General features: G+C 39.3%; 1 protein-coding gene across 1 annotated transcript in view; it reads right to left on the bottom strand.

Annotated features, from left to right (window-relative positions):
* WWTR1 (WW domain containing transcription regulator 1) overlaps positions 1-1,173 on the bottom strand; it is a 76,329-nt gene extending 75,156 nt beyond the window's left edge. The window contains exon 1 of the mRNA XM_072407883.1: positions 384-1,173. Within this exon, the coding sequence (XP_072263984.1) occupies positions 384-793 (410 nt within the window). The 5' untranslated portion in view covers positions 794-1,173. The remainder of the gene's footprint in view (positions 1-383) is intronic.
* Between the last annotated feature and the right edge of the window lie 13,648 nt (positions 1,174-14,821).

The raw sequence follows: 14,821 nt of genomic DNA, 5'->3' as shown, positions 1-14,821 counted from the left end.
ACTCCAGTGCAACCATTACAAAAGCGCACCCTATAGATACAGCCAAGATGTACATTGGACAAGACCACTGTGCTGAGCATAGAATGCCAATCCTGTGTGGGAGGAAAAGAGTTAATACAACATGATACAGACCCCCCTGCTTTAAAACACAGGATTGCATAATCCTCTGACAGCATTCCTTTGCTTAGCCCTGGGTGGAGAAGAGTTAACGCAGTCATTCCCTTAACAACACAGCAGAATGTCTGAAATAAAAGTTTATCGCATGCCTTTAGAAGCTAGTTATAGATTGTTTAGAGCGGTTGCCATTTTGATTTTACCAAAAAATAAAAGTTTGTCACACACATTTTATAAAGGGTTAGTAAAAACCTCCAAAGGCCACTTACTTGAGGAAATACCTCTGGCCCGTGTGGGTGAATGCCATCTCCCAACCAGGTGGCAGGGGCAGTTCATCTGTCACATCGTAGGACTGCTGGCGCAGGTGAGCGTGCTGTTGAGCCGGGCTGGGAACATTCCCAGAACCAGCACCTAGCTGCAAGGAAGCGGGAGAAGAATGGGATCTGACATGCTGAATTCCAAGCCTGGGGGGATGGCTACCGGAGTCGGTGCTGGATTGCCTGGAGTGGGACCCTGAATCCGGCTCTTTGAAAAAGGACTCCGGCAGGATTTTCTTTCTCCAAGAGTTGGGCTTTGGGTTCATGACCGAGTTAAAAAGGTTCTCCAAGTCCGAGTCCAGATCCTGGGTGACATGGATGACTTGTTGCCCCGGTGGAGGGAGACCTGGATTCTGGTTCATCCTGGCACAACCAACAGCAACAATGTACAACTTTAAGAGACCCTGAAGATTCCTGGAACTTCAACAGCTCTGACACACGGAGAGGAAGGGGTGGGCTGAGATTTCCTAATGCAAGAAACTAAAAAGTAACAGATCCCACAGAACTGCACAAACTTTCAGCTGGAACACTCACAATGTAGCAAGACTGAAAGTTCTAAGAAAGTAAAGAAGCATTGTGACCCCACACAAGGAAAAGGTCTTCTCACTGCCCTCAATCAGCCCCCAGGGAAGACCCCTAAACTAATGATTGTCCAATCCAGCCTCTAGTTGTTCACTTGTGACTTGATGAACTGGATGTCCCTAAGAAAGTAAGAAAATGTCAACTCACAGGACAGGGAGAGGCGTCTCTGGGCAGATACTTTTTCCTCCTTAATCTGAATAATGTATGAGCTGCAATCAGTGCTCAGCCCTACACAACCTCCTCCCCTAGACCGGGACATTACCTTACAGGGCAAGGCCTGAGGCTTTCACTCCCACATCCAGTTCAGGTTACCAGTGTGGGTGAAACGTGCAAGAGTCTGCCTACAGATCACTTTCTGAACCAGTTTCACCAACAGGCAAAGCAAAACATTGTCAGTTCTCTGTTATTACAGAAAAGTATAGAGAGCACCACTCATAGAACCATGAGTATGGTTACTTTAAGCGAAGATAGATTTAATAAAATTGCAGAACAGGGAGGACACCACGGTATACTATCTGTACTGCCATAGTATTAATAGATCCTACAAGTGCCTCCTTTCTTGAAAAACATGCAGTGGGTATCTTTGACCAATAGTGCCATCTTCCCGGTTTACTGAAAAAGTATTAGTAACAGGACTGGGTCCATGGATATCCAGCGGGCCTTGGGCTCCTGCCTAGGTTACCTTGTAAATATTACAGCTCTTATCTCAAGATTATTCATGTACCTAGATAGTGTGCAAACATGCAAAATGTATTCCAAAATAATATGCTCCTGTGAAATAAAATAATTTTTGTCAAAAACATCTGTATGAGAAGGAGTATTGCACTGCCCATATGCTATTTTTTATATGTACCTGCTGAAGTTTAAGTGCCAGCCAGTATACCCCAAAATGTCTTTTTGAAATTGACTCCATGTTTAGGTTTTGTAGTGTTTTTCATACTGTATGTAAAACAGACTGAAAACTCTTTAGGATGGATGCAATATTTATTCACCTTCCTTTAAAGTTCCTTGTATATAGCAGGACCAGTAACCAAATTATGGATATAGTGGATGAAGCCACAAGGATATTTGGCAATGAGCCCTTTAACTATATCCAATGGGCAGTTGCTACCTGCTGTGTGCAGTAACAGGCTGGCAGGAACACTGCCCTGGCCTGTAGCCTGATGCTTGTATTATTTACAATGTATATAAATGTTAGACTTGTAAAGCTACATACACATGTCAAATTTTTCTCGCCCGATAATCGGCTTCGGGCGAATATCGGGCGAGAATCTGGCGTGTGTACAGCCTGGGTCGTTCATCGTCCGTGGATCCCTCCTGGCGGATCCACGAATGATGAAGGACGAGCAATCCTAATGCAAGGGAAGGGGGAGAGCGCAGCAGGGTGCCACTCCGTCGCTCTCCCCCTCCCCTCTCCATAGAGCAGAACGGTGCTGTATGTACAGCACTCATTCATGCATCGTGCGGTTCTTATCGTTGGAAAGGATCCTGCATCCAATTCTTTTCCAACGACAAGAATTGCACGTGTGTATGCGGCTTAAGCCTACAGACTCACTTTTCTTCGTCTTGTCTGTTATTTAACCCAAAACCTGCCCTGATTATGATTACCTAGTTGCTCTTAAGGGGTAGCATCAGGAGAGTGTGTACTGTGCTAGGACTTCAGAAATCCCCTCCCACTGCTATATATGCCCAATTTAGGTGTTCATAATATTATTATTGATAATATAAATAAGAACCAGTATTTTTATAGTGCCAACGTATTACGCAGTGCTATACATTAGATAGGGGGTTGCAAAAAACAGACAGTGACACAAGAGAAGGAGAACGCCCTTCCCAGAAGAGCTTACAATCTATGAGATGGGGGAAGTAGCACACAATAGGAGGGGGATATGCAATGGTGGGTATGTAGTGAGGCTTTATGCGAGACAAGAAGGGCCGGCATGTCTGAAAAGATATTAAAAGAGTTAAGATCTCAACAATGCAGAAGAAGCCTGTTAAAATATTTAGTGTTGGAAAAAAAAGAAAGTCTTCAGTTCTCTCTGGCTGGTCTACATGCTGTAAAGTGTTTATGTTGCATTAGCAAACACACTTATTACATATTATAGTGGTAAAATTGGACAAACACTTTTATACCTAGCCCGGTTTTGGATTACATATTACCAACCCCTTATAAATCCAGACCTGCTGAATAGCTATTTTTCTAAAGCTGCCCACACACATGCAGATTATGCATAGAAATGACTACTTAGAACAGTGCAATTTATTAGCTAAACCTTTATTAGGAACCTTCGTAATTGGATATACAGTGTAGATATTTGTAGAGTGGCCCTTAAACTACAGGTTTTGGTAAATTATTTAGACATAGTCAGCTGCAAAGTCATATTAGCAGCTCCTGTGCTATTGGTAATCTGTCAACGGCCACCTAGGAATCAGTTATGGCATGGGATCATGACACCTGTGACAACCCAGACAAACTGGCTGCTCTCGGTCATGCTCTTTGGTGGCCATTAAGAAATTGCATGTGTGTTTTTGTCACCTCAGATGTGCATAGTCATTGACAGCTGTCAGTTTTTGTTAGTCTGTTGAATAGATTTCCACTAAAAAGGGACACCCTTACTGGTGAACAGCTATCCTACCATCTGTCTATCTTTAAATGTGTTGCAGATTAGGCTACACCAAAATTAAGGGCAAATGTGTCTTTAAAAAGACACAGCATCGGAAACTGCTACCTTAATCCAAGATGATCATTTACTTGAGTGTTGAAATGATGAAATTCGGCAATTTCACATACAAAACCAATCATTTTTGTCATACCAAAGCCAATAGTTGGGCTCCATAAAAGCTTCATCCAAATCACACATTTAGGACACCTCATATTCTGTGCCAGTGCCACCCATCTCGGGAGAGAACAATGACCAGGACAGATTTATTGACCTTCCTGATTGATGATACCATAAAAGTCGGAGACTGTATGTCTGCACCAAGCACCAAAGACATGAGCGATATTTTATTTGAAGTTTTTGAACTGCTTAAAGCCCTCTAGAAATATAAAACAGAGGCTATCAATGTGCAACCTGACTGCTAAGTCATAAGGGAAAATCCCATCTTTAACAGTTGTTACGATTTGGAAAATATCTCTTCTGTTCTTGTTCTTGTGCCAGCTATAACATATTGGATTTCTTCTGACATACTCTCCCAGTGACAATAATACCTCGGACAAATAGTGGGAATTGATCCAACCATTGGAGACCTAGATAGAACCTAACAGAGTTTCTAACTCTTTCCCACAAGAAAGAAATTTATGGTTGGAATTATAGTTTAATCATAGTCTAATTTATTTTTATTTATAATAAGGCAACAGTAGAATTATTAGCAGTTTGCCCGCCTACTTTCTTCACTTTGAACCATTGAACGCAAATTTTCCAATGAATTTTTATGAAGGTCTGCCCTATTCTTTGTCCTTTGCCCTTATATTTCTTATTGAATTTTGGATGAAGATGGGATGTATAGAACCCCTGTTGTTACTACTATATGGGGGGTATCTATTACAAAACTCATTTTCAACCTTGCTCACAATAATGGTTGATCAAACAGGGAATTAGGTTAACAACACTTACAAAAGAGTAGGGGAAGGCAGATTTTAATTTTGTTCACATCCCTTCTTTAATTTTTCTATCTTCTCGTCTAATAAAACAATTGCTAGTAAGACAAAAAGTAAGTGTAGTTCACTGTAGAAAATCCCCAACAGGGATTCCAATCCTTCTTAATTTCTATTTTTCTCCCAAGTTTTCTTTGCGCACATACGTTTTATTTTGCACTGAATTTTCCCTTAACAGCATTTAGTTTATAGCAATACTATTGAATGGCACTGAATATGAATGGATATACAAAGTCCTAGTGCTGTACAACACGGCTCACAATACAATGTTTGCTGAACACAAATCCTACTTACAGTAAATTCTAAATATCCTGCACAATAACTTTAAAATCCCCACTTCCAACAGCGGCAGTGGCTCCAGGTTATTATACTGATATATCCAACACATATTTATTGATAACTAAGGTATTTCTGGATCAAGGAAAATGTGTGGCTATAGCAATAACTGCAGGGCAATTTAAACAGCCTTGGATACTTTATAAACTATTACAATGCATATTTCAGGGTGAAAAGCACAATCCACAACGGATACAGCAATATGCATTGGTAACGTGTGATAACAGGTGGTGTGGCAGTGCAAATTTATGACTTGGGCCTAACTTTATTTCCTTACAGGTGCATTTTACACCTACTAATAGTAGGTGATTTGTAAAGGCTAACTCAGTCTTAAGCAACTTGATAATTTTGCTGCAAGGCTACACAATTAGACCAGGCTGACATGAAGGTGGACTCATAGGACTTGCTTTGAAATGTTTTCCATTTTGTTTTAAATAATATATAACAACAATAATTGTTTTTCTTGTAATTCTATACCACCCTAACTGTGTAAAAACACTATTTAATCTGATTTACTTTGGAGATGGATTTCCACAACAAAGAGATGTGATGCTGTTGTGAGGTGATCTCCTTATTTACTAAACAAAATGTCAGTATTTAAATGCAAACATGAAGTGTCTTTGATTTACAATCCTACAACCCACCTACTCTTTCTATGTAAGGTCTACTGCTTGTTAACACAAAATTGACAAATGACCGGGGCTGGACACTTGGTGAGGGATATAGGTACCATATGATGTCTTCTCAAAGCATTGTGCCTCAGGGTTTGTTGGACCCTTGGTTGCAAAACTTTTATCTGAGAATAAAAAAAATTTTAGAGTGGGATTTTAAGATTATAGTCCTATTATTTATTTCCTTATTCTCATGAATTCTAGGGATAAGAATGGTGATTATGGTAGGAAATCTGCAAAATGCTCCTACGCATATGAACTTTTTACCCGTACCTGTTTTGTTAGGATAATCAGATGGGTGGACTTACTAAACAAGTGTGGTTTTGTTCAGGTATTACTAAAATCATGAAGGTTCAAGTAGATCAAAAAAGAGCAGCCTAAATATATCTAAGGGTCTGTTCCCATTATGGCAACATGTTGTGTTTTTCAAACACTTGGGTGTGTATTGTATTAGAGTATGTGCATTTGAGCGGGCTGTCTAATGTACAACACTGCATAAAAAATCAAAATAAAAAAATGTGCTATACTTTTAAAAGAATGGCAGTGCATTGCCATGTTTTATGCCACAATGTGCTGGTAAGATATGTACGGGGTCCCATTAAAAATGAATGCATGCCTTCATTAATACCTGCTTTCCATGCATTGGTCCAGAACATTGAACTTTACCAGTGCTTTGATTTAATAGCTGCAGTTGATCTTGCCAGGCTGTTTGTGTTCAAACAATACTATCAGGGTTTGTAGTTGTCTTCTATGAACTTTAGAACACCTCCCTCTTGTGTATAGGACATGAGGATAAATATTGAGATGGCAGATATTTGTAGATTAAATCAGGAGTGTAGCCTAGGGTGACAATGTTGCTCATCCATAGACTGAGCACAGTGACTGAGTCTAGGACAGGAAGTAAGCTACTGGCAGCCACCACATCAAAGGACTGATAAGCTGCAATATATTACATTTTTGTTTTTCAGTAAGCGCTTTAATAATGTAGGTAGGGTTATTTATTCAGTGGCAGAATCTATTCAGCCATGTATAAAAGACTGCAGAGATACATATTATTATTCCTATTATTATTCCTATGTAGTATTTATATGCAGTACATGCTTTATCACCCATGGTGACATGTTAGGGATTTCCTGCAGAACAAAAGAGAGCCATAAACTGTAAATTGTTCATTTTTACCTGTTTTCAAATTCTGCTTATGGTTTCAAGGATTGTATGGCTTGTTCACAACAGCTTTTATAGGCAAGGCCGCTATAAAAACAATTGTTTTCTATAGGCTCTGTTCACATTGTTTTCTATGTGCTTGTTTTGAAAATGCATTTACATGCAGTGCAGAACACAAAAACCTGTTATATTGCATGTTGACACGCACTTCTCACTCATTATTTCCCAAAAAGAAAAAAAGAAAGTGAGGTGAATTTATTTTTACAAAAAACAAAACAACAAAAACAGGCCCTAAAGCTAAGTACACACTTCCAATAATTATCGTTGGTAAACGAATGACCAAGGATCCTGCATGATATCTTTGAATGATCGTATAGCACCAATCCTGTACCTGCAGATAACGACACGATGGTTCAACGATATTGTACACATGATGGATGCAATCGTATGAACGATACAGGAAGTGACATGCACCAGAGGAAGTGAATAGTGTGTACGAACGATCGAGTCAAACGAACGACATTCACCTCACTGTTCCTTTGTCCCTCTGTGCAATATGCCCACCAAAGTGTACTCAAGAAATAAGAAAGCAGCTCTTGCTTTGATGTGTTTGCTTAGTGCTGAAGAGGAGGACGGCAATGTATCTATATATATATATATATATATATATTTACACACATAAACACAATACAGTGAAGCACCTGTACAGAACGTACGTTCATCGCGCATGCTTGGAACATGCACGATCACTGATAGACACGATAGATGGTGAACGATCGTCGTCCAATCAGATCCGCCTTGCCGGTCGTTCATTTCCAACAACTATCCTCGTTCGTCAGCGTCGTTGGTCACTTTTTTTTAAAAGGATTTTTGGCCAATCGGTCGTGCGTCAGTCGTTCATCGTTCCTTTCCAACGATAAATATTGGACGTGTGTACGCAGCTAAAGAGTGATGACACAATCACAGCAATGAGCAATGGGGTTGCCCAGAAACCTATGTAAAATATATGCCCACTCTACACAGTAAGGAGCCATGAAAAGAACAAGTTTACTTTGGGAACAAAGGACATTGAAGATCTAAGTGCTCAAGCTGAGTCCATCTGGTACAGCAGAGGGCTGTGATTTTACATGCACCTATGTATATCAAAGCATAAACAATAGGCCACCATTGATATTCCACACTTTCCTTTCTTTGTTCAATACAACTTTATTATCAAATGGATATACCGTCATGCACTGACTCCACCAAGTATGAAACCAGGCATAGAAATGAATATTCCTATGAGCAAGCAATTACAGTGGGTCTTGTCAGTCTCTTAATGTAAAAACAAAATTGGTCCAAACCCACCTTGCCAGTATTTTTTTTTATACCTAGGACATGTTCTTCCATAAAGTATCCCCCCTCCTAGTGTGTGCTGCTTCCCCACCTTTTAGATTGTAAGCTCTTTTGGGCAGGATCCTTTCCTTCTGTGTCATTGTTTGTATCTGTCTGTCATTTGCAACCCCTATTTAATGTACAGCGCTGCATAGTATGTTGGTGCTATATAAATACTGAATATTAGTAATAGAAATAATGTACAAAGCACATTCAAATCCAAAATCAAATATTGTTCCAGCCTATTAGTCCTGAAATGTGGTACAATAGATTTTTTTACCTTTATTTTCACCTGGTGATCCTGTGACTACCATATTTTCTGTACTGGGGGGCTACATTTACTTGTACATTGTAACATCAAACGGGGTCATGGCAAACATGTCTAATTTACTAATTTCCAAGGTCTTTTACAAAAGAAAAGAAAATATGATTTATTTTGCTTCCAAATAAGGACACATGAAGTGACTAGGACATTTCTGTGAAGATTAACCAATGACTTCTGTGCTTGATGAAAATATTTTAAGCCTAAAAATGAAAACTCTTGTAGCCACCACATCTATGAGAATGGTAAATTGTGATATATTACATATATGTGTTTTTGGTTTTTAGACTTTTTTTACATTTCCAGTTTTACCTGTTGTTACCTATTGTTTACAGAGGAGAGTAGCTTAGGATAAAGTGAACACACACAAGTAAAAGACAGAACAGTGTCTCCTCCACTCCCTTTGTTGGAGGTATCAATAATAGACCTTGCATATGAGGGGAAAATTTTTTTTTCTGTGCGCTATTAAACCTTAATCATGTGTTAGTAATAATTTGTAATTAATAATGAAGTTAATAATAATTTGTAAGACAAAGATTGCATGTGTGTATAACAGACATTGCTTACCGAATGCTCAGATAACATAGCACTGTTCAAAAACTTGAAATACGTAGAACTGTGAAATGTTGGGTCTGCAGGCTAGTAGATGATGACAGTGCTTGGGTCATTAAATATCACTGCTTTGGCATTTAATATGAGGGATTTTGCTGGCAACAGTCACAAGCAGGGGTTTCTAGAAAGCTCAAGCTTGGCTTTGTGAATCACAGTCTGTGTGTGCGTGGTGGCGTCAGCTCTGAGAAAAACAAAACAGAAATCTTGTGTAAGAGAAGATGAAGCCCAGAGGGGAGACAGCTTCTAATCTGCTGAGACACAAACACTCTGCTGTTGTAAACTCTGATTTAAGACTAAACTCCAAGCACAGGAACAGACCTCAGATTTATTCTCATCCCCCCAGAGTTTATTGCTACTGTCATATCAGCCTAATTGCAAACCTTGTTTAAATAGCATTTGGTGTGTTTTTAATCTGACCATATTAGGCATCCTACAGAATCTGGCATTCGGCAGTCAGATTTTGGCTACATGACAAAGACGGGCAAGGATTAATTCAAGGATGTATCTCTGAACAGTGAAATATGTACTCCCACTGTCTATGTTTGTTAGTACTTTGCAGCAGATTCTGTGTGTTCCATGTGAATGAATCCCTGGTAATTAGTTCAGAGTATGGGCACCCTTAAACATTCTATGGTGGGCAGACATCAGACCTGTTTTCTGCATGGGCCTCCTCCACTTCATGTTTACATGGGTAGCATTGTGGGATGCTGCAATATTGGAAAGTTATCCAACAAAACAATATACTGTTGGCTAATATTTTCCAGCTCGGATGATGCTTTTCCCAAGTGAGAGGTTCCATAGACATTGGAGGCAGTTTGTGATGCTACATAACCATAATCAGCATCAGATTGGCGGACCTTGGACCTATTAGATGAAATGGCTTGCATGGGTCTTTGATACAGTAGAAAGAACATTGCTCTATGCCACACTCCTACTATATTCCATCTATTCAAGATGATGGCAATAAAGGGGTTACTAAGAAAAAACAATACAAATACATTTAATCTCACAATTTTAGAACACATTTGGGTGCAGTTGTTTCTGCCAAATGATTTGTTTTCTGTCCATCCATTTAGACATCCCTGCCACAGAGCATAGCAAGCCTGGTGACCTGACTTTGCAGTTAAGCAATCCAGTCTAGTCAGGTCCCTGCCCACAGCCGATGATTGGACAGTGAAGGAGCAAACTTGATGCATTCAGCAGCCTGCTCTTCTTCATCCCTTAGCATGTTCTATGTCAGGGTATTTAAAGGCAGCACAACTGATTGGTTCCTATTGTAGTTCCTCTCTTTCACCGTTTTACTGTTCAGGAGAATATTAGTTACATTCAAATAAAAAAAAAATAATGACCAATTTTAATAAACTAATAATAAACTATTTATTGTTGTTCCTTATGTTTACTACCCATCCTGTCTAAAGACACCCATATTTTCTGAAGAATCAATTCCCTCTAGGTTCCCTTTTGTTCTTGCACATGCTTATGGTGGCACACTTTGGGAATCTGTACTCATGTCATCATCCAAGGGTTCTACAGAGCATATCTCTACATAGGAAGTTAGCCAGTGCAGGGCGAGGGACTGATTGGTTACTAGTTGGTGGAGGCTGCTAGACTTCTGCAGAATATGGCCAGATATTTATTTGGTTTTGAGGTAACTTGCAATCCTGAGGGATTGTGAGAGGAAAGTTGTTGGTTTCAAAGCAATGATCTTAGTATAGTAATAATAATATTAATAATAATAATAATAAACTGATCTGCACTGATTGAGATTTTATTTATAGGGGGCATCATTCTGAAAATACTGGTCAGAAGTCTGGATTTGACTGCATGCCCAACTGCTCTCCAAACCAATTCAACAGTTAGTAAGTTTTTAGGAACTTTTTTGTGAATGCGATCTGGTTGCAGTTGCATTGGTTTGCGCCATGGTTCCTGACTGCTATATGTAGCTTCTGGCTTCCCTTGAGCGGCCAGCCGCTTCCATTACCTTGAAAAAGTATGCATTCTAACTGCACTACACTGTGCTGAACATAGTTATTGCTAGAGGGCTTGAGATTGCTCATAATCTTTTGCAGTGCATTGAACTGCACCACAACGGTACTCAACTGCCTGAAACCACTATTTTAATGTGTATATACCGTATATATATATATATATATATATATATATATATTTATTTATTTATGAAATATTTCCATAAATTCCCTTAGCAATCAACTCCCTACTTAGCAATCAAATACAATATGTGGACAGTTTAACCATAATTTATAAATTCTTTGTGATACAGTATATTGGTAATATGGTTACATTTTATACTGTAGGATAATTATGTGGCTAACATACTGAGGTGTACCGCATAAAAAAATTGTATAATAGCTAGGTACAAACAGAGCAGACAAAGAATGTCAGCGTTCTAACACAAGAACAAGCTCTCCTCTACCACTCTGTCCCCCTACAACGTTGGGAGGCTACTTTAAAGTCTTTTTCTGTTCATTGGAGTGCCAGCATCACTCATCTCTGATAAAAGATTACGAGTTGTCAGATTTGTTATAGTATGTTTTTACTGGTCTGGGTGTTATGCAAAGTATGCCAATGTTTTTACAGATCTCCTCTCTGAAGGAAGGCTGTTGGGTGTTAAGGGACAGATGATGCTAGGACAGGTGTCCCCAGTGATACCACAGGGCAACACATGCAGGATTAACAGGAGGGCAGACTGGAGGGGAATAAACACCGAAGAGAGGAATGATAGGAATGACATGTTCAGCTGGGGTGAGGGGAGGGGGTACGGATCAGGTGTTCCACAATATTGATTACGTGGTCTGCATTGCGGTCTACAGTATGATAGCAATCCATGCAATACTGGTGTGGCATGCTATAATTGGATCGTATGTGTTAAAATGTGAGTACTAGAGAGTACCAGAGAGATGGATATTGCTTGATCTAGTTGGAGAAATGTTTAAGAATATATTCCTTCATTTTCTGTGGACTAGCTACAGACCTTTGGGTCCAAATGCAGAATTAGTACCTGGGACCCTATGCAGCAGCAACTCTACACCACAGCTGACATTCTTCTAACTACAAAGCTTTAGCCCCCAGCACTTTTTTTGACAACACTTAAACCCCATTACGACCAGCTCCTTTTCTATTACACCAGGAGCACTTCTTATATCAGAATTCTCCCCTTCACATCTGGTCTTCCCTTTTTTAGGGAGACCCTACTTAATATTGGTGTCCACAAACTTCACATTAGAGTCCATCTTAACATCACAATCCCCCCTGAACATCAGAACCCTACATTTACATCAGGAGCCGCGGTTAGCATGGATTCCTACCAGTTTACGTGCAAGTGTAACTTCACCAGCCACTCACTGTTGAAAATGGAGCGTGCAGAGAAGATCTTGTACTATTGTCTTTCTTTTACTGGGCTCCGACAGATGACATAATGTAATGCAGAACCAGGAAAAGAAAGACCTCCTCTGTTGGCTCTGTGTTACAGTAAGTGGCCAGATGGTGGTGATGAGAAGGCTCCTGAAGGCCCTCTGGAGTAGGGGGCCCCCATCTTGAGACCTCTATGTTTCTATGTCACTACAGATGTTTAAAAACTAGGACCTGGGCCAATAATCAGTAATGAACAATGGGAAAAGTTCATTAACTGTTAAAGAATTATCAATAATACAATCAATAATATCTATTAAGATAATGTACAGTGTCCTATGGTATTAAATGTATCTTGGTTACTTTTTTAAATAGATCCCCATCAATTAATACTGTCAGTCATAGAAAGACTGCTTTAGGAACCCATCGTGGGATGCAGACACATCTACTGACAAGGAATATGCTGACAGACACGTTAGGGGCAGGGAAGTGACCAAGCTTTATTGGTTAACAACAAAAGAAATCAGGTCACCAGCCTGGCAGAACTGAGTCCATTTCAGAATCTTAAGTGCCACTTAAAATGTTTAATAATAATGGAATTCAAGATCACTGCAAACACATATTTACTGATCAGATCTGATAACAGTCATCATAAGAATAACCTTAATGCTAAGCATCTACTATCTGATTATGTTATTTCCAAACTTTATTTGATGTTTCATTCATTTGTTCATTAGTCTAAATGATGAACCGTTTCACTATTTTATCTAATTCAAATATCAATCATCAAACAAAAACATTTTTATTTTAATATGATAGTTAACCAATCAACAAAATAATAACCACCCAACCAATTTTTTGATCAACATACTCTCCTAAATAGCGATCAAAAAAATGATCATAAATGGAACTGTTTAAAATTTTTATCCAATCTGTAGAAATAATTGCTTATAAGTATGAGGCCCAGATTACGAGACAAGTTTTACTGAATGGCATATAAAGAAAATATGTAAAGAAATCCCTGCTGCTGCAAATTACTGACACTGACATAATGCTGTAATGGCTTATTTGCCCAGAGTCCAGGAGCTAGCCATATTCAAGAGCTTCATGAGATAGTCACCTGGAATAGTTTGTAATTCCCAAAGGTGGTGAGCATTTGTTGGCTGCTTTGCAGTCACTCTGCCTTACAAACATCATCAAAAACGCATCCCAAACCATCTGAATTGTGTTTAGGTTGGGTGATTGCGGGGGCCAGGTCATCCGATGCACCATTCCTTCACTTTCCTTCTTGGTCAAATAGTCCTTACATGGCCTAGATTTGTGTTTGGAGGTCATTGCGCAGTAGAAAATTAAATGATACTTGCCCTAAGCACAAACCAGATGGGATGCTGGTTAAACCTTGCCTTGAATTTTGAATAATTCACCAACAGTGTCACCAGCAAAGCACCCCCAGACCATCACACCTCCTCCTCCTTCATGCTTGATGGGAACCACACATGTAGAAACAACTCGCTCACCATTTCTGCCCCTCACAAAGACATGCGTGTAAAATAAAAAAATTCTCAAATTTGGACCAATTTGACCAATGTACGGTTTGCCACTTGTCTAATATTTATTCCTTGTGTTTCTTGGCCTAAGCAATTGCTATTCTTCTTCTTCTGCCTTGGTAGTGGCTTCTTTGCAGCAATTCAACCATGAAGGCTTGATTCAAGCAGTCTCCTCTGGACAGTTGATGTTGAGAGATGTCTGCTACTTGTACTCTGTGAAGCGATGACTTATAATCTGAGGTGCTGTTAGTTTTTGAGGCTTCCTAATCTGTAACTCTAATGAATTTATCATGTACAGTAGAGGTAGCTCATGGTCTTCCTTTCCTGGGGTGTTCTTCATAGGAGTCAGTAACATCATAGTGTATTTTTCGTGACTACACTTGAGGATACATGTAAAATGCGAAACATTTTTTAGACTGACTGATCTCCATATCTTAAAGTATTAATGAGCTATCAGTCCTCGCTTATTTGAGTGGTTCTTGCATTATTATGGAGTAGGACAGTTGTCAATAGGGCTTGTCACTGTATAGAAGTATGTACCAACCCTACCTCTGCATAACACAACTCAAGGCCTCAAACACATTCAGAAGGTAGGAAATTCCAGAACTCTCAGAACTCTTGACAAGGCACTACAATAACAGAAAAAACATTCCAGGTGACTAGCTCATGGGTGCTAGGTGTTCTTTCATATATGTCATGTCTTTTATATTAAACTACAACGTAAAAATAATAATAATAAAAAAATAAAAAAGCAA

Source organism: Pyxicephalus adspersus, chromosome 4, assembly GCF_032062135.1.
Source record: "Pyxicephalus adspersus chromosome 4, UCB_Pads_2.0, whole genome shotgun sequence".
In the NCBI taxonomy this organism is placed as follows: domain Eukaryota; kingdom Metazoa; phylum Chordata; class Amphibia; order Anura; family Pyxicephalidae; genus Pyxicephalus; species Pyxicephalus adspersus.
The sequence above is the reverse complement of the archived record's forward strand: the minus strand, read 5'-3'. Positions and strand labels throughout refer to the sequence as shown.